The sequence below is a fragment of the Pelobates fuscus genome, chromosome 3 (assembly GCF_036172605.1).
Source record: "Pelobates fuscus isolate aPelFus1 chromosome 3, aPelFus1.pri, whole genome shotgun sequence".
NCBI lineage: Eukaryota > Metazoa > Chordata > Amphibia > Anura > Pelobatidae > Pelobates > Pelobates fuscus.
Window position 1 is genome coordinate 352,954,800 of NC_086319.1, and position 24,775 is coordinate 352,979,574.

Here is a 24,775-nt window from a genome sequence, read left to right on the forward strand (position 1 = left end):
TATCTATATCGATAAGATAGTCAATCAGGTCCTCCAGGGGTACAGGGAGGTCCTTAGCTGCTACCTCATCTAAGATAGTATCAGACAGACCTTCCATAAAGGCAGTAGTAAGGCCATTATTAGTCCAATCTACCTGTGAGGCAAGGGTCCGGAACTGAATAGCATAATCGGCTACCGATTTAGATCCTTGCTTTATTCTCATTAATGCCCTGGCGGCGTTTTTTGACCTTTTGGTCGTGTCAAATGTTCTACGGAACGCTGTGAGGAAGCTATTGAAGTCGTGTACCATAGGCCCATTAGCCTCCCAAATAGTATTTGCCCATTCTAGTGCCTTATCCGTAAGCTGGTGCATAAGAAAACCCACCTTAGATCTGTCAGTGGGAAATGAACGTGGGTACATTTCGAAGTGGAATTCCACTTGATTAAGGAATCCCCTACATGTCTTAGCGTCCCCTCCATACCTAGGTGGCGGGGTTAGATGTGCAGAAGCATTAGACATATTAGCTGTGTCCGGTATAGGGTTTACAGGAGGCGTAGGTACAGGTACCGGAACAGATCTGGATAACAGTGTCTGGATGGCTTGAGCCATTTGATCCATACGGTGATCCTGTTCTGCGAATCTAGCCTCATGAGTGGCCATCTGTTGACCTAAACCTGCGGGGTCCATGGCCCTATCGTAATGTCACGGTAATATACAACAACACGCAGGAATAGTTCACAGTCAAGAGACAAGAAACGGTGTTCGTCTTACCGGACCTTAGAATGGCCGGACTAGGACGAGAGAAAGACAGAGTCAGAACAAGCCGAGGTCAAGGGAACTGAGAGACAGCGTAACGTAGAACAAGCCGAGGACTGGTACACAGAGGACAAAACAGCGGATAAGCAAGCAAGGATAAGGAGAGAGCGGAGTCAGGAACAAAGCCAAGGTCAAGCACCAAAAAACCAACTGAACGATACAAGCACTAAAGGGAACTGGACAGAAACCACGATAGGGCAAGGAGCAAGGGGAAACAGGTGAGTATAAAAACCCTAAGGTTCACTTTGATTGGCTCCTGTCATATCCACGCCCCCAAAACGTGAGTGAATGGGGAATGTGGCCTGACAGGGGCCAATGGGAGACTGATTCTAATTTAGTCTCCCACTGTCCCTTTAAGAGCGCGCCCGAGACGCGCGGCGCGCTCTTAGTGTCGGGCGGGACATGTGACCGCTTCTCGCGGTCACTGCCCGCCTGACTGATCCCATCGTTGGCTGAGCCGCGCGCGGCTCGTGCGGGAGCAGGACCGCGCGCGGCGAGAAGGGAGGACCCCGGCCGGCCCCTGGAGAGGGTAAGTACCGCTACACTCAGTTGTGTTTGCCAACTGTCAAATATCTGGGATTCCATATCTCTGAAGGTCAAAGAATTATGGGGCCAGAGAGAAAAGAAGCTGTCTGCCAAATACCAATACCCAAGAATAGAAGACAAGTGCGAGAATTCTTGGGGGCAGCAGGCTTCTGTAGGATATGGATTCCCAGCTATGCGATACTGACAAAACCTCTGTACGCAGCTATCAAAGGTATAGAGCACGACCCCTTCTTATGGACCCAAGAACAGCAAACGGCATTTGAAGATGTGAAGAAGGCTTTGATGAGTGCCCCAGCATTAGGTCTACCTGATCACACACGACCATTCTACCTGTATGTACACGAGCAAAGAAGAATGGCTGTGGGAGTATTGACACAGTACTTGGGATCATGGCAAAGACCTGTTGCCTACATGTCTAAGCAATTGGATGCAGTGGCCAGCTGACTTCCACCTTGTCTAAGAGCAGTAGCTGCAGCCGCCCTGCTAGTAGCTGAAGCCGATAAACTCACTCTGGGTCAAGAACTTTATGTACGAGTCCCACATGCAGTACAGACGTTGTTGGATTACAAAGGAAATCATTGGTTTAGTAACAGCCGTATGACCAAGTATCAAGCAATGTTGTGTGAAAACCCAAGAGTACATTTAGAGACTGTAAACACCTTAAATCCAGCTACCCTTTTGCCACAACCTACTGAAAGTCAACATGATTGTTTGGAAGTAATGGATGAAGTATTCTCAAGTAGACCAGATCTTCGTGATTTTCCCATCCAGAACCCCGATGTTCAATATTATACCGACGGCAGTAGTTATGTGAAAGAAGGGATCCGCTATGCAGGATATGCAGTAACAACAATAGACAAGGTGATAGAAGCTCGGCCACTGGCGAAAGGAACATCAGCACAAAAGGCAGAATTAATAGCACTAACACGAGCGTTACAATTGGCTGAAGGTTTAAGAGTGAATATCTATACGGACTCTAAGTATGCGTTTTTAACCACTCATGCCCATGGAGCTTTGTATAAAGAAAGAGGACTACTGAATTCAGAAGGCAAAGAAATCAAATACGCAGCTGAAATCCTACAACTATTGGAAGCAGTGTGGGAGCCAAAAGAAGTCGGTATCATACATTGTCGAGCGCATCTGAGAGGAGATGGTGATGTAACCAAGGGAAATCGGATGGCAGATAGTGCAGCTAAGCATGCTGCTGAATCAGGAAGACAGGAATATGTGGGGCATATAGCTGCTCTTATACCAACTCCACTGTCCCAATGGACTCCAGTTTATACAGCTCAAGAAGAGGAGTGGTTAAAGACTGAACCGGGAAAGTATTTGGAGAACAAGTGGTATTAGCTAGAAGATGGAAGAATAGTCATACCAGCATCACTAGCGGTAGAAATTGTCCAAAATTATCATAACGGGACACATTCTGGGAGAGACAGTACAGAAGAATCTCTCAGGAAACATTTCTACATACCAAGATTGTCCAACTTGACTCAGGCCATTGTACGCAGATGTGTAACGTGTGCTAAAAATAATGCAAGACAAGGACCAGTAAAGCCACCAGGAGTCCAGTTTATGGGGGGACTCCCCATGTCCGATCTACAAATAGACTTTACAGTGATGCCTAAATCGGGTGGACATCGTTACCTGTTGGTAATTGTGTGCACCTATTCAGGCTGGGTAGAAGCATGTCCTACTCGTACAGAGAAAGCAGGAGAAGTTGTGAGATTCCTGCTACGAGAAATAATACCCCGATATGGACTACCCTGTTCTATAGGATCGGACAATGGTCCAGCTTTTGTTCATCAGTGCCTACAACAACTGACTCATATGCTTGGTATAAAGTGGAGGCTTCATACTGCATATAGACCCCAGAGTTCTGGTAAGGTAGAGAGAATGAATAGAACTATTAAGAACCAGTTGGCTAAAATGTGTCAGGAAACCCAACTTAAGTGGAACGTTCTCTTACCCATAGCTTTATTGCGAATCCGCAGTACCCCTACCAGAAGGATGGGCCTCTCTCCTTTTGAAATTATGTATGGGCGACCACCTCCCGTACTTGGTAACTTAAGGGGGGATTTGAGTCAGTTGGGAGAAGGAATTACCCAGCAGCAGGTTGTAGAGTTGGGTAAGACTATGGAGGAGGTACAGAAATGGGTACAAGATAGATTACCTGTGAATATTTATCCCCCTGTTCATAGTTATCATCCAGGAGATCAAGTGTGGATTAAAGAGTGGAATAATGTACCGTTAGGGCCCAAGTGGAGAGGTCCTTATGTTGTTCTTTTGTCTACCCCTACAGCGATAAAAGTAGCCGAAGTGACTCCGTGGATACATCACTCCAGGGTTAAACCAGCAGCAGTCGATTCCTGGCAAGTTACAGCAGATCCAGAGAATCCCTGCAAGATCCGGTTAAAACGCACTACTCAGTCGGAGTAACGAGGAACTATTGTGGATTACAAATTTTAATATTTTTGGGATTTGGTGCGTGAGTGAGAAGGCCATAATAAAGCCTGTCCGCTTACCAACACATAGTATATAAGCCAGGGAAAGTCTCGAAGGGACTCCTGTGAAGACGAGCAGAACTCCATTCCCTGCAGCCCTCACATCCTGGAAGCTGAGGTGCCTTCGCACGGACGAAGACTGAGGATGACGGCGAAAGATGTGCTTTTGATAGTGTTTATTTATATGTGTTTTTATATTCAGGAAGGTAGAGGTACCGACACTCCTAGCTGTGAGGTATGCATTAAGACTACAAGAACAGGTAACCATATTTCCCAAGCCCTAATTTGGCATTCACAATACGAGTGTAAAGGAGATGTATCGAGATGTAGATACTTAAATATAGACTATAGTGTGTGCCATTTAGGAGTAGGAGAACCTAAGTGCTTCAGTCCGGAGTATCAACCTCGTACAATTTGGTTGACTCTCAGGAATGGAGATCCTCAGGGGACCCTAATTAATAAGACGGTGTTAGAATCCGTACATTCTTCGGGTGTTCTGCTATTTGATGCGTGTAAAGCGATATCGAGTGGTAGAAAGCCGTGGAATGTATGTGGGGATCTTAGATGGGAGAGGACGTATGGGTCTAATGATAAATATATTTGTCCCAGTAGTAAAAATAAATATGTGAGTCCTAGATGCCCAAATAAAGACTATAACTTTTGCCCATATTGGTCTTGTGTGGGGTGGGCGACTTGGGGACAGACAGTAGATAAAGACATGATAGTGACTAAGTTGGCGACTAGCCCATATTGTAAGTCTATGGAATGTAATCCCATCCATATACTTATAAATAACCCCGATAAGTTCTTAGACAAATATGGCAATTTATTTGGGTTTCAGATATACGGGACGGGTTTAGATCCTGGGACATTATTGTTTATAGGGATAGAGACTGATACGGTATCCTCCCAAACTCATCAAGTATACCATTCCTTTTATGAAGAGATGAGTATAGATAATAAGATCCCCCATAATGCTAAAAACCTGTTCATCGATTTAGCCGAAAGTATTGCCGGTAGTCTTAATGTTACCAACTGCTATGTGTGTGGAGGTACTAACATGGGAGACCAATGGCCTTGGGAAGCAAAGGAGGTAATGTCCGGTTCTGAGGCAGTTGACCAACTAATATCTACACAAGCCGATTATCATATGAGTGTTAGAGGTAAATCTGAGTGGAGATTAAAGACCTCCATCATAGGTTATGTTTGCATAGCAAGGAAAGGAATAATGTATAATACTTCTGTAGGAGAATTAACTTGTCTAGGGCAAAAAGCTTATGATGATGATACAAAGAATACAACTTGGTGGTCGGCTTCAAATGTCTCAGAACCATCTAACCCGTTTGCTAGATACGCCAATTTAAAGGATGTGTGGTTTGATCTATCCATCACATCTACCTGGAGAGCCCCAGCAAATTTGTACTGGATCTGTGGTAAGAAAGCCTATTCGGAGTTGCCACAGGACTGGGAAGGGGCATGTGTGTTGGGTATGCTCAAACCATCCTTCTTCTTGTTACCAATTGAAACAGGTGAGACTTTAGGTGTTAAAGTGTATGATGTGAATCATAGGAAGAAAAGGGGACCCATAGAGATAGGCACCTGGGAAGATAATGAATGGCCTCCCCAGCGTATTATAGATTATTATGGGCCAGCCACGTGGGCTGAGGATGGTACCTTTGGTTACAGAACCCCTATTTATATGCTCAACCGTATTGTAAGATTACAGGCGGTGGTTGAGATTATTACTAACGAAACATCACAAGCGCTCAATCTTCTAGCGAAGCATAATACCAGGATGAGGACGGCAGTCTACCAAAATAGATTAGCCTTGGATTACCTTTTGGCAGTAGAGGGAGGTGTATGTGGGAAGTTTAACTTGAGCAATTGCTGTCTTCAAATAGATGACGAAGGGCAAGCAATAGCTGAGCTTACTAGCCATATGGTTAAACTAGCGCATGTGCCTACTCAGGTATGGAAAGGGTATAATCCAAGTGGTTGGTTCGGTAGCTGGTGTGAGTGGTTTGGAGGGCTTAAGGCAGTGGTAGGTGGAGTCCTACTAATTTTAATGTTGTGTCTACTCCTGCCGTGTCTTATACCCTTAGTAGTTAGGTCTGTGCAAAGCCTGATAGGAAATATAGCAGAGAGGAAGGCTGCTGCACAGATAATGGCGATTTATAAGTATAAGGCTCTAGATCAGGGAGAACCAATGCAGGAAGATGAGTGTTAAAAGATTCACATCATAAGATAAGTCTGGTCTGGTTCAAGGTAACTTGCGGTGTAAGCAAACCAAGGTTAAGTGATGCCTCAAGTAATTGTGAAATATCAAGAGGCATCAAAGGGGGGAATGTGGTGGAATCTCGGTAAAAATAAATTTAGTAGGCCGAGATTACCACGTGGCATGTGTACGTGCATATGCTGACGTATCGATCAGTTGGTTGCACGAGGCAAGATACGATCAGTAGTGTACGGAGCATGTGCAAGAATACAGGATGTAGTATTCCCCCTCCTCCATTGTGCTGGACAAGCCATGCGGTCAAACAGGAAGTTAATTCTTATTTGTGTTGATTGGTTAAGAGAATGTGCGGGTGGAGCTTAATATGGGAGGAGTTATGTGCCTATATAAGGAGCTTGCACTATTGTCCGGGGCTCAGAATTTGCTGTATTTTGGTGACGTTAGTCCCTCTGAGTCCCGATCGGTGATCCAATAAAGAATCTCTTCCTTCCTGAAGAAACCTGTGTCCATCTCTCTGTGCTTCGCTTCCGTCAGTTTCTCCGGTATCAGTTCTAATTTGTCCATAGCTCCTCGTTTCTCTAACCCAGTGGTGAGTAGCCAAACGCCTCTTCCAGAACCTGAACCCATGCAATTGGGTAGTGCTAAACTCACTGAGGCAGAGAGACAACATAGACGTAACGAGGGGTTATTTATGTATTGTGGCAAGAAGGGACATCTAAGATCGTCATGCCCGGTTCGGCCGGAAAACTTGCACACCTAAGGCACGTACGGGGACCGACCTTAGGTGTGATGTATATGTCCCCTAAATTGACTAAGAACCGTTTCCTGGTCAAAGTATCCTTATCTTTCGAGAACACTACTGTTCAGTGTGAGGCTATGATTGACTCTGGGGCAGCGGAGAATTTCCTAGACAAAGAGTTCTCTGCTAAACATCTCCTGCCCTTAAGACATAAAGAGAAACCTATAGCAGTCGAGGCCATTGATGGAAGGCCTCTTACCCAGCCTTTCATCACACACGAAACTCTGCCAATCACTGTTTCAGTGGGTATTCTCCACTCTGAAGAAATTACCTTTCAAATCATATCTTCACCTACAGTTCCGATAATACTCGGTTTCCCTTGGCTCCTGAATCACAATCCACGTTTGGATTGGATTGAAGGAGAGATTGTGAGTTGGGGTGAGAGATGCAAAGGTGTTTGCTTTAAGCAAATCCCACAACCTATTGGCACCATTAATGTTCCTGTTACACCTCCCTTGACCACACAAATTCCACAGCGGTATATGGATTTGAAAGAGGTATTTAACAAGGTCCAGTCAGAAGGGTTACCTCCTCATAGACCTTATGACTGTACTATAAACTTATTATCAGGGACTATGCCTCCCAAGGGAGGAGTCTATGCCTTGTCCCCCCAGGAAAATCTTTGTTTGGAGGAATATATTAAGGATGCTCTCAGAAAGGGTCATATCCGTAGGTCCTCCTCACCAGCCGGGGCTGGATTCTTCTTTGTCTCTAAAAAAGAAGGAGACCTACGCCCTTGTATTGATTATAGGGGTTTGAATAGGATTACCATAAAAAACGCCTACCCTATTCCCCTTATATCAGAGCTATTCGACAGATTAAAGGGAGCTCGAGTCTTTACCAAGCTCGATCTCCGAAGTGCCTACAATCTAGTCAGAATTAAGGACGGTCACGAATGGAAGACCGCATTTAACACCAGAATGGGACATTACGAATACCTGGTTATGCCGTTTGGATTATGTAACGCTCCAGCGGTATTCCAGGATTTTATCAACGATGTCCTAAGAGAGTACCTTCACATGTTCGTTCTAGTGTATTTGGACGACATTCTCATCTATTCCCCAGACCTAGAGACACATCACGAACATGTGAGAATTGTACTGAAAACCCTGTTACAGAACGGCCTTTACTGTAAACTGGAGAAATGCCAGTTTGACCAAACGGAGATACAATTCCTTGGATACGTTATATCTCCGTCTGGTTTCCAGATGGATCCTCGTAAACTGGAGGCAGTCTTACAGTGGCCACTACCCAAGGGCCTTAAAGCTACTCAACGCTTTATAGGTTTTGCGAATTACTACCGCAAATTCATAAGGGGATTTTCCTCCGTGATTTCCCCTATAACCAATTTAACAAAAAAAGGAGCAAATTGTATATCTTGGCCCAAAGAAGCAAGAGAGGCATTTGAACGATTAAAATCTTTATTTTCCTCAGCACCTGTCCTGACCCATCCTGATCCATCCAAACCATTTATCCTAGAGGTGGATGCATCAGAGACAGGAGTTGGAGCCATTCTGTCTCAAAGAGAGAGTCCTGATACGCCTTTACATCCCTGTGGATTTTACTCTCGCAAACTCACACCTGCAGAGAGGAATTACGACATAGGGAATAGGGAACTTTTGCCCATTGTACTTGCCCTTAAAGAATGGAGGCATCTCTTGGAAGGTTCCAAAGAGCCACTTTTGATCTTTACTGATCATAAGAATTTGGCTTATATTGGGGACGCTAAGAGACTGTCCTCTCGTCAGGCTAGGTGGTCATTGTTCCTCTCCCGATTCAATTTCGTAATTACATACAGACCTGGTACTAAAAACACCAAGGCAGATGCACTTTCTCGGCAGTTTGAGACAGATGAAGTTCCGGAACAGGTGATATATCCTATTGTACCTCCTGAATGCCTCATTGCCACTACAGTTTCCGAAGTGTCTTCTCCACTCTTCTGTGCCATAATAGCAGATCAAACTCAGGCACCTGTGGGAAAACCTCCGGACAAATTGTATGTGTCACCTCAGTTTCAAAAGAAGGTACTAGATTTGTTCCATGACAGCCTCACAGCGGGCCATCCTGGAGTCCATAAAACTCTCTCTGCCATCTCCAGGAGATTTTGGTGGCCTGCTCTTAGAAACGTTGTCAAAGATTATGTTGGGGCATGTCAAATATGTGCTGTTTCTAAAGTTCCTCCCAGGTCACCTCCTGGACTATTACAACCACTGCCCATACCTAGTGCTCCATGGACCCACTTGGCCATGGATTTCATTGTGGATCTACCCAGTTCAAACGGGTTTAATACAGTCCTTATGGTCATTGATAGATTCACGAAGATGGCACATTTCGTCCCACTTAAAAAATTACCATCTGCTCAAGATCTAGTTCAAATATTCTTGAGAGAGATCTTTCGGTTGCACGGTGTACCCAAAAGCATAGTATCTGACAGAGGTACCCAGTTTGTTTCTAGGTTTTGGCGTTCCTTTTGCAAACAATTGGGCGTCGAACTCTCCTTTTCGTCAGCATATCACCCTCAAACAAATGGAGCAGCAGAGAGGGCGAATCAGTCTTTAGAAGCCTATTTACGTTGCTTTATAAATGCCAATCAATCGAACTGGTACGAGCTCTTACCCATGGCTGAGTTCGCCAGAAACAACGCCACTCATGAATCTTCTAATCACAGTCCATTCTTTGTTAATCAGGGTTATCACCCCACTGTTTTTCCTTCTGCATTCTCAGACACAGAAATCCCCGCTTTGAACACCCGTTTAGATTCGATTCATGATACTTGGGATTCCGTCCATTCAGCTCTGCAAAAAGCCTCATTACGAGCGAAGGTCCAAGCTGACAAGAAACGGGGCGCTAATCCTGTCTATATTCCAGGTGACAGGGTGTGGCTCTCCACAAGACATATCAAGCTTAAGGTCCCGTCCATGAAATTTGCCCCTCGGTACATTGGTCCCTTTCGAGTTACCCAACGTATTAATCCAGTGACCTATACTTTGGCACTACCGGCTCATATGAGAATAGCTAATACTTTCCATGTGTCTCTGCTCAAGCCCCTTACTTGCAATCGCTACACAAGGGTATCCACTCCTCCTCCGCCCTTGGTAGTGGGTGATCAAGAGGAATACGAAGTCCGTTCTATCATGGACTCCAAATTATCCAGAGGTGTCTTGTCCTATCTCGTTGACTGGAAGGGTTATGGTCCCGAGGAACGTTGTTGGGTTCCTGCTGACCGGGTCCATGCGCCCCGTCTTATCCGGTCATTTCACAACCGCTTTCCTCTTAAGCCGGGTCCTTCCCGCTCGGTGCGCGGTCTTCGAGTGGGGGGTACTGTTGCGGTCACCGGCCCGCCGAGCCTCACGGTCGTGCCCGACCGGCACGACCGCTCCGACTACACGAGCTTACCTGCTCGTCGGCGAGCCGGGAACCGCGCGTGTAGTTCTTCCGGGCATCACGCCCGAATCCAATATGGCGCCGACCACGTGGTCGCGTCTATGGATAGCCCCGCCCCCGAGAATTATACTAACGTGTGCGTGACGTCACGACGTCAACGCACACGCACGTTCTGGGGTCAGAGGTCGCCCTCTGACCAATCATAGCCTAGAGAGGGGTATTTAAACCCCTAATTCACCCTAGTACTTTGCCATGTCGTGGTTTCAGTTTCCTGGTTTCCTGAAAGTGCTAGTTTCGTGTTTCTGATTTCCTGGTATCCTGATCCTTGGCGTTTCCCTGGTTATTCTGATCTCTGGTTTCCCTGACTTGGCTTGTTTTATCGGTATTGAGTATTTTCTGGCTTCCTTGACCTCGGCTTTCCCTTTGACCATTCTCTGTCTCTAGCGTATTAGTCCGGCCATTCTAAGGTCCGGTTTACGCTCTGTCCTGTTATTTTTCCTTTTCTGACTTATGTATATGTTTACATAGTTTCTGCGTGCTGGACCAAATTACTAGTCGTGACAGGAATACACTATGTTTTGTTTTTGTGTTCTCTTTTAGATTATACAGCCATTTCTAATGTTTTGTTGTTTCTATTCCTGAAAAAGATATAGAACAGACCACTTTCAGTGTTTAATCTTAGACCAAGCATTGTTTAATAATGTAGACCACCAAGGTATGACATATACTGGCACATTGTTTCTTTAAGTGCCATGATATACTTAAGGGAGCATGCAATGGGAAATCCATAGGCTTCTTCTATGTCACAAGCTAGGTATACCAAAAGGGAGAATTATTTGTCAAATGTGCTTGCCAAACAGTATTTCGACCTTCACATGAAGACAAATAATAATAATAATAGGCATAATTTAGCAACATTTGTCTCTAAATTACGCTAAACATTCTAGATATTAACCACTAAATTACATTAAGTGATATAATATAGCATATAGAGTCTGCCATAAGCATAGGAACCCTCACGATAACTGGGTCAAAAACAGCTTTAAAAAAAAATCTGGTCCTTCTTTTGTACACCTCTTGAATACATATAACTAAACAATTATTCACGAAAATCAAAACTGTAACAGTTATTTTTTTCAAAAGGTAAAAAAAATGCTGACTATATTAGTATATATATATATTACTTCATACATTGTACTCTAATTCCATTGTCACAAATCATCTTAGTACCCATGAGTGTGTATGTATGTGTGTATATATACATATACCTGTGCGTAGGTAGAGGATATTGTGTATGGGCATACCAAAATGGAAACACCTTACTGTTCCCCCCCATTCTCCCCCATCACTTTACTTCCTGAAATAACCAAACCACAAACTTACTTGGTGAAAATAGGCCACAGCTTTATTATAGATTATATATATCTTTTTTCAACATCAACTTTATAACCTATTAACATAATAGCAAAACTAAACGTCGCTGAGAAACCACATTGCCAACCAAACACAATCACTTGGGCAACTGCCCTCCCCCTTTGTCCCAACCAGTATCAAAGCCTTTCTTGAGCCTTTCATTATCGTAAGGCTAACCACTAACCGATCATTGACTCAGTGGGCACGTTTGTTATCCATACCTGTACCCGAAGTTAGGGGAGGGATCAGTCCCGACCATGCATCTTTCCACGGACCGCTGGTCCAATCCCCGGTTGGCAAGGGCCATTTAACGCAACACTGTGACAATCAAACAAGAACAAATGACCAACAAACACAGGGGAGGGAGGGCAAGACGCTGTTACCAATCTGGGTAATTAAGATGGCTGCTTGGCATGCAAAATGCCCTCCAATTTATACTGGAAACACCACTTTGCCCTAAACCTACACCCACCATTCTAAGACCTCCTTAATATTTCTTACTATTGCCTCCCCTCACTCTCACATGTCCCAGTTCTGTCTAGGCCTTGCCTGACTCCTCAGGGTCTTAAATACAATTATATATATGTGGCACCACTGGGGGGGGGGGGGGGTACGTCACCTTCATATGTAAGGGGTCCGAGCTATACACAATACAGTTACTTGCTTCTCTTTCTGGATCTGATCTTAGCCCTGTCATTCTCAACTACCCTTTGTGGCATCTCCCATCTGTCCCCTATGAATCCAACTTGTTAATTTTTTATCAAATAGGGCAGCAAAGGGAAGTTCTAACTGCCATACTTTTTCCATAGATCTTATAGTCTGTATTTAAAGGAAACAAATTCTCTGGTTTTGGCAGTGCAACAATGTGCGCTACCAACATCTCCTTTGGAATTTTTCTCATAGACATACATGAGTTAAAAAGCGTTAAAAAGTTAGATTTTAAACTCTTAAAATGTTGTTCATAATATAAAGCTCTAAACCCATCTGGTCCGGTGATTTTCCCTGTGGCATAGTTTTAATAGCTTGTAACTGCTCTTCTTCTGTTATAGGCTCTTGTAAAGCTTAAGCCTAACTTTTATCAATACTAGGAATTTGGATATTAGAAAGATAATTAGAAATTCCCTTAGAAGTTGATTGGTATGTTTCAGGACAGCATTTTATATTGTACATAGAATAATAGCATTGTGAACATAATTTGACATAGTTTGAGGATCATACATTTTTTCACCATGTTCATTTATCAAAAAGGGTATAGAAGTGGCAGCGTGTTTTTCTTTAATTTATTTGCTGAGAGGCAACTAGTTTTGTTTTCATTTGTATAGAATTGTGACTTTAGGTGTCTCATATACTATTCTTTTTTTTCAGATCTTGTTGATCTATCTTTGTTTTTATTGATTGTATTTTTAATATTAGGCTTTCAAAATGTATAATTTTATGAGCTCTTTCAAGTTCTACTAATATAATTTTTAAATCTATCAACTATTTCCTTTTTTGTATAGCTACATATGGTGCATTAGATATGAATTTACCTCTAATTACTGCTTTGTGAGTTAATCACAGGCACTCCGAACTAATATCAGGAGTATCATTCATAGTAAAATAGTCATTCAATACAGAATCTATAAAATCTTTAGTCTCTGACCATTGAAGTATTCTATAAGTCATATTCCAACTTACAACGTGTCTTAATGTCAATGATAATTTTAGCAAAATTTTGCTGTGGTCAGACCACGTTATTGGTCCTATTGCTATACTTTTCAAATTATAAAGTAAGAGTTGATTAACAAACAAATAATCTTTGTGGTGGTAAATAAACATTAACTATTATTAAATCTCCTCCATTATTAGTACCGGTATATGAAACAATATTAAAGTGAGCAGAAGGGTCTTCAAAATGAGATAAAATCTGAGAATCTAAATTGTTTTTAAAGATCATTGTTGTGCTACATTTTTGGACCCATTTAATGAGTAAAAATGTTTAATTTTTAAAATAAGGGCCTTCCCCTTTTTGCGAATTGGGTCTCTTGTATACAGATTGTGATATTCCTCTGCTGTTTCCCATAGTAGTCTACGTTTATGCGGAGTGTTAAGTCCACGTGCATTAATAGATAATATATTTAAAGTAATTAATTATGTATTATCTCTTTTTGGGTTTCTTACATCATAAAAAGTTATAATTAATGTTGTAGCTTTCTGCATTACCTCCCTAAGATTACATTGTACCATCGTCCTTAATTTATATACTCTTACACCAATATTATAGTTATTGCCAAAAGGTATTAATTTATAACGGGATGCAAAACAGAAAGAAAAGAATAAACAAATATAATAAAAATAAAACTAATAAGCACACAAAAAAATATGTAAATCTGTACTCTAGTATCATTTGTGAGTACACACAATTCCCACTGTTGTAAACTTTGGTAATACCATCTGTTTCCTTGAGGCAATTGGGGAAACATAATATAATCTTCCCCTATAAATTAAATCTGTCTTATTTTGTTTTAGCCAGCCTAGTGTTATTATTATATATTTTTCTCATCTATTGCCAACCAGTTATATTCTCTGGGTTTATTATATGTAGACAAAGCTAACTCCCATTCACAATGCTAGAATAACCCTTAAAATTTACATGAACTTAAAGGGGAAAGGATCCATTTATTTCTCCTTTTTGTTTTCCTTTCCTTTCTTTTATTTTAATTCTTTTTTTTTTCCTTTTTCATCTTTTTTCTTCCCTCTCCCTTTACCTTTCTTCTTTCCCTTTTTGTTTTTTTCTTCTCCCTTTTTTCTTCTGTTTTCCCTTCCCTTTTTATTTTTCCTCTTTTTCCATTTTCCTTTTCTTTTTATCCTTTCCTTCCCCCTTTCCCCTTACCTTTCTTTTCTCTTCATTCCTTTCCTCTTCCCTTTTTTTCTTATTTTTCTCTTTCCCTTCCTTTGGCTTTTCCCCTTTTCTTCTTTGTTCTCTCTTTTTCTTATTCTTTTTTCCCCTTTTCCCTCTCCCCATCAATAAACATTACAACAAAAAAACCAATTTATTTTATGTGCAGAGCTGAAAAAAACTGCTAATCGCAGCAGATCACATTGGATCTTTGGTGCAATTAATTAAAAGGACAGCATACACTGTATTTAACATTACTCATTAACTCCTTAAAGGGACAACAATTATACAACATGTTTGAAAACAGAATGATAATAAAATATTCAGTTTACTCCATCTGTTTATTTTTATTTTATTTAGGGAAGACCAGTGTCTCATCCTGGGTGGAAAACCTCCGTACTCTTCCAGCTCCATGGGCAGAGCTAGTTACAGAGAACATCATACTGACTGTGCCCTCAAGTGCAATTCGCTCCCTCGATGACCCAGAAGAGTTACTGACTCTGTGGGACACATTCATGGAGGCAGTTGCCGAGCTAGCAGCAATTCCAAAGAAATTTCTAAGGCCAGAGAGGATCGTTACAGATGTACAAATTTCAGCTGGTTTGTAGATCTGCTTGAGAAATGTTGTGCTATCCCTAAAATAAACCTAAAATAAAAAAACATTTAAAATTCTACTATGCAATAACAGCTAATGTTGAGATTATTTTCAAGTACTTCTGACATATTAAACTATACAGTTCATGATGACTGCACAATCATAATGTATGTCAATATAATTAATTCCAAAACCCCACAGTATTTCCTCCACTCTCCATGTACTCAGAAATAGGTTAAAAAATGTAACTTTAATATAGTTACGCTATTATGATAAACTGTGAACAAAATCTGCATTGTAAATTTAAATTGGACAATAACATTAATAAAAATAAATGCACCAACATACTAAAATATTTCCAACCTCTGTTTTTGATTACCGGTACTAAATTATTAATACTGCAAAAACATATTTAAAAAAAATGAATAATTTTTGAAATTCCAGATCTATTTTGCATTTAGTACTTCCATACTTCCCTTTGTCTTTGGATTTACAAGCATATTGGACTAAGGCCTCATATTTCAAGCAACAATTTGTAAATTGTATTTATAACAAAATATTCTCATATCAACTTTCAAAGAGTCTCCATGAAACTTACAGCACCGTGTGCTTACTTTAGAAGTTATGGTCTCCTGATCTGCCAATTGGACTTTAATCACACACAGGAGGCCACTGCAGGCCTTAACAGGCTAATGAAAGAGCATGAGATAACAAATTCTAGATTAAACACACTGGAAGTGATTAACTCCTAAATGGCAGATAACTAAGCAGTAAGACTGCAGGGGTATTTCTTCACACCAAAACCACTCCATTAAGCTAAAGCTGTTTTTGGGCTTAGAGGGTCCCTTTAAAACAAGATCGTTGTCATTGGAATGTTTGACAGGTTCATCTCTCTCTTCTTTTTTTAGGTTGGATGCATGCTGGATACCCAATTATGTGCCACTTTGCATCAACACCAGATCTGGTAGACATTCAGCATATAAAGAAAATTGGTTTTTGGGGACCCATACATGAGCTTGGTCACAATCAACAGAAATGGTATTGGGAGTTCCCCTCACATACCACAGAGGCCACTTGCAACTTATGGAGTGTGTATGTTCATGAAAACGTTTTGAAAATTCCACGTAACATAGCTCATGGATCATTACAGCCAGAAACCAGGAAGAGTGCAATCGAAACATATTTAAAAAGTGAAGCCAAACTAGAGAATTGGAGTGTATGGACAGCATTGGAGACTTATTTACAGGTAATAGAAAGACGTATGAACACAAGTCATTTTAATTAATTTGGCTGAAGTTCAATATATTATTGGCCATAATATAGAAACAAAAAAAAAAAGAGAAATTGTCAACATTTTGATGGTGATAGTTCTGTTTTACCACACAGTATTTATATGTGTATACCATCATGTGAAAAAGAATATACACCCTCTTTTAATTCAATGGTTTTACATAACAGGACATAATAACAATCTTCTGGTCCTTATAAGATCTTAAAATTAGGCAAATACAACCTCAGATGAACAACAACACATGGCATATTACACTGTGACATAATGTATTTAACAAAAATAAAGCCAAAACGGAGAAGTCATGTATGAAATATTAACACAACCTTGCTGCGAGTCAAAGTCAGGACCTCAACCCGATTGCAATGCTGTGGTGGGACCTTAAGAGAACTGTGTATTAATAAATGCAATTAAACCTCGATTAACTGAGGCAACGTTGTAAAGAAGAGTGGGACAAAATTCCACCACAATGACGTGAGAGACTGATAAAGTCATGTAGAAGATTATTACTTCAAGTCATGCTAAAGTTGGTTGTAGCGGAGCTCCAATAAACCGCCGAGTATCTCTGCTAAAGTATCCCTCTGGCTGGAAGAAAGGTCGCTCAAGTCTTTGTAGCCCACCTCCCCAAGCACTAGATGACACTTAGTGTAGGGGAGAATAACATCCTGTTTTGTCACGAAGGCAGGTTTATATAGGCACAACAACAAGAACAATGGGTTACCATTCTGGAGTCTCTGAGTCTGGAAGATAAATTAATTACTGAGTGTTAATTGTATTAAGTCCTCAGGCTCGAGGCCACCAGAATAATACAATAATATAAATAATATAAAATGAAACACAAGCCTTATATTTGACGCTGTAATTTTTGAAAACACCATAAAACCTGTACATGAGGGGTACTGTTGTACTCGGGAGACTTTGCTGAACACAAATATTAGTGTTTCAAAACAGTAAAATGCATTACAACAATGATATCGCCAGTAAAAGTGACGTTTTTTGCATTTTTCACGCACAAACAGCACTTACACGGACGATATTATTGCTGCAATACTTTTTACTGTTTTGAAACACAAATATTTGTGTTCAGCGAAGTCTCCCGAGTACAACAGTACCCCTCATGTACAGGTTTTATGGTGTTTTCAAAAATTACAGCGTCAAATATAAGGCTTGTGTTTCATTTTTTTCACATTAAAATTCGCCAGATTGCTTATGTTGCCTTTATGACCCTATGGTAGCCCAAGAATGAAAATTACCCCTATGATGGCATACTATTTGCAATAGTAGACAACCCAAGGTATTGCTAATGGGGTATGTCCAGTATTTTTTGTAGCCACTTAGTCACAAACACTGGCCAAAATTGGCGTTTTTTGCATTTTTCACACACAAACAAATACTAACGCTAACTTTGGCCAGTGTTTGTGACCAAGTGGCTACTAAAAAAGACTGGACATACCCCATTTGCAATACCTTGGGTCGTCTGCTATTGCAAATGGTATGCCATTATGGGTGTAAATTTATTTCCTGGGCTACTATACAGTCTCAAAGGCAACGTAACCAATCTGTCGAATTTCAATTTCAAATGTAACACGCTATATTTGACCCTGTAACTTCCCAAAACACCATAAAACCTGTACATAGGGGGTACTATTTTACACGTGAGACTTTGCTGAATACAAATATGTGTATTTTATTGCAGTAAACGCAAACAGTATTATGACATTGACAGTTAAAATGTCATGTAGAACTAAAAAAATAAAATAAAATCTTATTTTCTCCCATTTTTTTCATATTAAATTATGTTCCATAGCTAAATATTTGATATTAAATGAAAGCCCTGTTTCCCCTGAATACAATGATATATAATAAGGGGGTGCATTTAATATGAAAGAGGTGAATTACGGTTGGACAGACATATAGCTCAAATGCCAGGTTTTGTTTACATTTTGTTTTGTTCACAACTTGTACATTTGGCTCAGTCCTTAAGGGGTTAATATGTATTTTGTTTACTTTCAGCTGCAAGAAGGCTTTGGCTGGGAACCTTTCAAACGTTTATTTGCGGAGTACCAGACTATGTCAGGTATTAGTAACAATAACAAGGACAAGATGAATCTGTGGGCGGTGAAGTTCTCCGAAGCTGTAAATAGAAACTTAGTTCCATTCTTCAAGGCATGGGGATGGCCTATTGATGACAACACCAACACCGCATTATCTGGCTTACCTGAATGGGAGGAGAATCCAATGATAGCACATCTCAAAGAGATTAAAGCATAATCAGATAAACATACCTATACTGTGTTAGCATAAACTGAATCTTTGTAGTTCTCTGAATTCCTGTTGAAACGACTTTGTACAGTAATGCTAGTACTTAGTGTTCTAAAACCTATAATTAAACAAGTCATTAGAGTATGACATCATATCCTGCACTTTTAGAGCTTTTAAAAATATATATTTTCTTTAATTGTTACCGACAAGCCACTAATCATTAAAATGACTATTGCTTATGTTAGTGACTAGCCACAGTTTTGAAAGTAGAACATCTTACCAATTGCTACTGGTATTTCCTGACTGATAAAAGCTCTCAAAGAAAAGTGTAATTGTTGTAATTTCAACATGACACATTTTGCAAAGTTTTACCTTTAAAAACTTAATTCACTCCTTGCAATATTTTTTGTTTGACTTCTAAAATATAATTAGAATTATAGACATATTGGACATTTTAAAAACTTGAATCTATTTTGAGTTTGTTTTCTTTATTTATGCATGGCGTGTAGAAATAATTGTAAAACTGAGAAAAACATTTTTTTTCATTTTATTTCAATTGTTTTATATTTTATTCCTATTTAGTATTGTGTTATGTATACACATAGGGTATCAAAAGAAAGCCCAATTTCTCCTTTTAACAAATTACATATAATAAGTATCGGTGCACTTAAACAAAAAGGGTGAAATTGGGGTAGAATTAACAAAGTGCCAAAAAGGCCTTGGTCACAAATGTGTTGCATTTGAAAATAGTTTGGGTCCTTAAGAGGTTAAAGCTTTCAAATAATTGTTTTCATGAAGATGGCTATCATGAGGCAGCATTGATGGTGGCATTGTTGATCACATCGGCGGTGGCATTACAGGTTGCTGTGGGTGAGGGAGGTTGCCACATTCTAAGGTTCTAAATACAATGGTCCATGGAGGAGGATGAAGGCACAATAATGCCTGTAACTCAGTTTGGTGTATTTGTGATAGGCTCTTCACCCAGCAAGTTGAGGAAGAATTAAGTGTAGCACTTTAGTTCATCCTCGTTGGCTGCAAGGATCTCCTGATCCTCCTGGGCTGTTTTATATAATCAAATTTTTTTAGAAAAACTATCTGGGTGATAAGACCCCACACATGATTTCCCAGGTATGAGTGCAGTGCTAAAAAACAAATAACTCACTACTCATGTTTAGTTTAGGAGTTAAAATTGGACATAGAAGATATAAAAATATAGAAATAAAAAAAAAAAGGAAAAAACAATAGTCTAATATTAAAACCATTTGGCCCATCTAGTCTGCCCAATTTTCAAAATACTTTAATTAGTCCCTGGCCTTTTCTAAGTCTAGGACAGCCTTATGTCTATCCCACGCATGTTTAAACTCCCTCACTGTGTTAACCTCTACCACTTCAGCTGGAAGGCTATTCCATGCATCCACTACCCTCTCAGTAAAGTAATACTTCCTGATATTATTTTTAAACCTTTGCCCCTCTAATTTGCGGTAGTATTTCTTCTTTTAAATATAGTCTCCTCCTTTACTGTGTTGATTCCCTTTATGTATTTAAATGTTTCTATCATATCCCTCCTGTCTCGTCTTTCCCCTAAGCTATGCATGTTAAGATCCTTGAAAGTTTTATCCTGCAATCCATGAACCAGTTTAGTAGCCCTTCTCTAAACTCTTTATAAAGTATCAATATCCTTCTGAAGATACGGTCTCCAGTACTGCGTACAATATTCCAAGTGAGGTCTCAACAGTGTTCTGTACAATGGCATGAGCACTTCCCTCTTTCTACTGCTAATACCTCTCCCTATACAACCAAGCATGCTGCTAGCATTTCCTGCTGCTCTATTACATTGTCTGCCTACCTTTAAGTCCTCAGAAATAATCACCCCTAAATCCCTTTCCTCAGATGTTGAGGTTAGGACTCTATCAAATTATTCTATACTCTTCCCTTGAGTTTTTACGTCCAAGATGCATTATCTTGCACTTATCCACATTAAATGTCAGTTGCCACAGCTCTGACCATTTTTCTAATTTCCATTCACATGCTTTATTAATGAAAATAAAAGAAAGAAAACAGTATAGACATTAGGACTTACAGTTCCTCACTAACAATGTTCCTTAGTAAACGAGTAATTTTGTTAAATTCAGGAGGTAAGTGCTCTAAGGAAATCACAACTTGTTTATTGGTTTAATCATCTCAATAGAAATCTATATATAGGACACCTCTGGTTACTATAACTGACCTGTAGGTATACAGCTCAGTGAGCATTTAGCAACCTTACCCTTAGGTGAAGCTATTTGGATACATATATTCATAGACCTAAATCTCCTGCCAGTTAATATTGTTAAATATTCTCTTTGCATTAGTTACAGTTGACAGTGTGAGCATACTGCACCATTTCTCGTTATAAGTGACTACAAGTCACTATGAATACGTTCTATAGCATTCCAGAATGATCTCCTCTCGGTAAAATAGAAGACACACCAGTCACTTTATTGCCTAACAAGGTTTGTAAAAGGCTAATATAGCCCTGCACTATCGCTTGCCTAGTGTTTAATTTAGTTTAATAATAATCATACACTTAATGAATTATGCTTGTATTAGTTTTATTTACGTTTCACCCGCTTACAAGGGGTTCATTTTTTGTTTCTACACGTCACTTTCCCTTCCCTCCAATCAGGCTGGTGGTAATTGTACCCAATCAGCATGGAGGGCGGGATATTTAAACTGCCACTTTATCTAGACCCGGTTCCCTTGGAAGAGCCGATATTCGGCGAAACGCGCGTCAGGACTTCAGTAGCAGAGGGAGGCAGGGAGACAGGGGATCTAGCTGCAGCCTTAACTTCCTTCCCAGATTAGCCACCCTACTTAATTATTTTAAGAGAAGATTATTGTAGCAAATAGGTAGTTCTAGCTACATAGTTCATGAGGGGGAGAAGGAGATTATGCTATCATGTTGGCACTGGGTGATGGGAGTTGGCGGGATACATTACCACTATTGAGTTTCTTGGAAGATTAAACCTACGATTTTCATATTATCTATTTATTCTAAATCCCTGTGCCACAGGTGCTATTACTAGATAAGGGTAGCACCTTTTAAGCATATATTTTCTTTTGTTTTTTGTTTTCTCTTCTCCCCCACCCCCCTGTTTACTTGTATTGTTAAATGATATGTAGGGATATATATATATGTATTTTAATTTAAGCTAATTAAAAGTTATATTTGATCAGCCTTTACAACTTATATGGGGTTGCTCTAACAATCAAAAGCTCTAAGCGGAACAGTTTAGACCTATCTCTTCCTTTCCTAGCCTTTTTTCTCTCTTCTTTTGTTTATGTACTATTTAGGGGTTACCCCCCATTAAAGAATAGCAACCTGACACATTCTCTCTACTCAGTCTCTAACTTCACAAAAATTTTGTATGACCAGCAAAAAAAAACATACATTACCATCAAGACCTTCTGAAATATCACTAATAAAAATATTAAAGCGAATGGGTCCAAGTACAGATCTCTGAGGTACCCCACTGGTAACTAGACCTTGCTTCGACTATACTTCATTGACTACAACCCTTTGTTGCCTGTCACTCAGCCACTGCCGAACCCATTCAACAATATTGGAATCCAAACTTAAAGGATCACTATAGTGTCAGTAAAACCAAATGGTTTTCCTGACACTATAGTGCCCTGAGGGTGCTGAAGGGTTTAAAACCCCTTCAGCAGCTTACCTTATACAGCACCGGGCTCCCTCGGCGCTGGTGACCTCTCCTCCCCCGCTGACATCAGCTCCGGACTGGACTACGGATTGGACTTCGATAACATCGGAAGGACGAATCAGGAAGGTAGCCAGCATTTAAAAGAAAGGAGGTAGCAAAGAGAGGATCACTTCGATTGAAAAAGCCCCATATAGCGGCGAAACACGTCTCTAAGATCATCCCAGCGGAGAGGACTTTAAGTTATTTTGTTATTTTGTAATTGATATGTTTGATTACTTTTTAATACTTTTAAATTGATCAACTGAATCGTCAATACAGTCCAGAGTCTGCTGCTGTCTACCTCCTAAAGAAGGTGAACCCATTTATGTGGGTTACAGTTATCCAAACCAGAGCCAGGTACATCATATTGGCTCTAAATAAGGTGAGCAAAATACCACCTGATATCTATGCATATGTGTCCAAATTTATATTCATACATACTACACTAGATAGAGATTTTTTCCTGTCTCTGCATATCTTCCAAACGAGAATCTAAGGAAGAGGCTAAAGAAGAAAGGTGTCTCCTGATGTACACCAAAGTGAACAAGATGTGAGCCAGTCTCTTTTTGGCTCTCCACTTGTGAGTTGATCCTTATATATTTTTCATCAACTAGATTTTAGATTTGATATACTCCACCATTGGATTATTTTCTCTCTCGCCCCTCCCTTTCTGTTTTTTTCCCTGCATATGTTGAGTCCCAACACGCGATACCCCTATAGCTAGGGGTAAGTAAATACAGGGAGTGAAGAATTATTAGGCAAATGAGTATTTTGACCACATCATCCTCTTTATGCATGTTGTCTTACTCCAAACTGTATAGGCTTGAAAGCCTACTACCAATTAAGCATATTAGGTGATGTGCATCTCTGTAATGAGAAGGGGTGTGGTCTAATGACATCAACACCCTATATCAGGTGTGCATAATTATTAGGCAACTTCCTTTCCTTTGGCAAAATGGGTCAAAAGAAGGACTTGACAGGCTCAGAAAAGTCAAAAATAGTGAGATATCTTGCAGAGGGATGCAGCACACTTAAAATTGCAAAGCTTCTGAAGCGTGATCATCGAACAATCAAGCGTTTCATTCAAAATAGTCAACAGGGTCGCAAGAAGCGTGTGGAAAAACCAAGGCGCAAAATAACTGCCCATGAACTGAGAAAAGTCAAGCGTGCAGCTGCCAAGATGCCACTTGCCATCAGTTTGGCAATATTTCAGAGCTGCAACATCACTGGAGTGCCCAAAAGCACAAGGTGTGCAATACTCAGAGACATGGCCAAGGTAAGAAAGGCTGAAAGACGACCACCACTGAACAAGACACACAAGCTGAAACGTCAAGACTGGGCCAAGAAATATCGCAAGACTCAAGACTGATTTTTCTAAGGTTTTATGGACTGATGAAATGAGAGTGAGTCTTGATGGGCCAGATGGATGGGCCCGTGGCTGGATTGGTAAAGGGCAGAGAGCTCCAGTCCGACTCAGACGCCAGCAAGGTGGAGGTGGAGTACTGGTTTGGGCTGGTATCATCAAAGATGAGCTTGTGGGGCCTTTTCGGGTTGAGGATGGAGTCAAGTTTAACTCCCAGTCCTACTGCCAGTTTCTGGAAGACACCTTCTTCAAGCAGTGGTACAGGAAGAAGTCTGCATCCTTCAAGCGTCCAAGTACTCCACAGCGTGGCTGGCAAGAAATGGTATAAAAGAAGAAAATCTAATGGCATGGCCTCCTTGTTCACCTGATCTGAACCCCATTGAGAACCTAGGGGATGTGAGATTTACAAGGAGGGAAAACAGTACACCTCTCTGAACAGTGTCTGGGAGGCTGTGGTTGCTTCTGCACGCAATGTTGATGGGGAACAGATCAAAACACTGATAGAATCCATGGATGGCAGGCTTTTGAGTGTCCTTGCAAAGAAAGGTGGCTATATTGGTCACTGATTTGTTTTTGTTTTGTTTTTGAATGTCAGAAATGTATATTTGTGAATGTTGAGATGTTATATTGGTTTCACTGGTAAAAATAAATAATTGAAATGGGTATATATTTGTTTTTTGTTAAGTTGCCTAATAATTATGCACAGTAATAGTCACCTGCACACACAGATATCCCCCTAAAATAGCTAAAACTAAAAACAAACTAAAAACTACTTCCAAAAATATTCAGCTTTGATATTAATCAAAGTTTTTTGGGTTCATTGAGAACATGGTTGTTGTTCAATAATAAAATTAATCCTCAAAAATACAACTTGCCTGGGGGCGTGGCCTAACTGCTCGAGGAGATGGACGTGTGAGCGATCGGCTCCGAGAGGAAATCCCCTAAAACAGCGATTATAGCAGCATTGACCGGGA

General features: G+C 40.5%; 1 protein-coding gene across 2 annotated transcripts in view; it reads left to right on the forward strand.

Annotated features, from left to right (window-relative positions):
* Positions 1-19,129, forward strand: part of LOC134601259 (TRPM8 channel-associated factor homolog) — a 95,105-nt gene extending 75,976 nt beyond the window's left edge. For both annotated transcript variants that reach the window (XM_063445725.1, XM_063445726.1), the window contains exons 6-8: positions 14,914-15,153; positions 16,057-16,394; positions 18,450-19,129. In XM_063445725.1, the coding sequence (XP_063301795.1) occupies positions 14,914-15,153; positions 16,057-16,394; positions 18,450-18,707 (836 nt within the window). In that variant the 3' untranslated portion in view covers positions 18,708-19,129. The remainder of the gene's footprint in view (positions 1-14,913; positions 15,154-16,056; positions 16,395-18,449) is intronic.
* Positions 19,130-24,775: the final 5,646 nt, after the last annotated feature.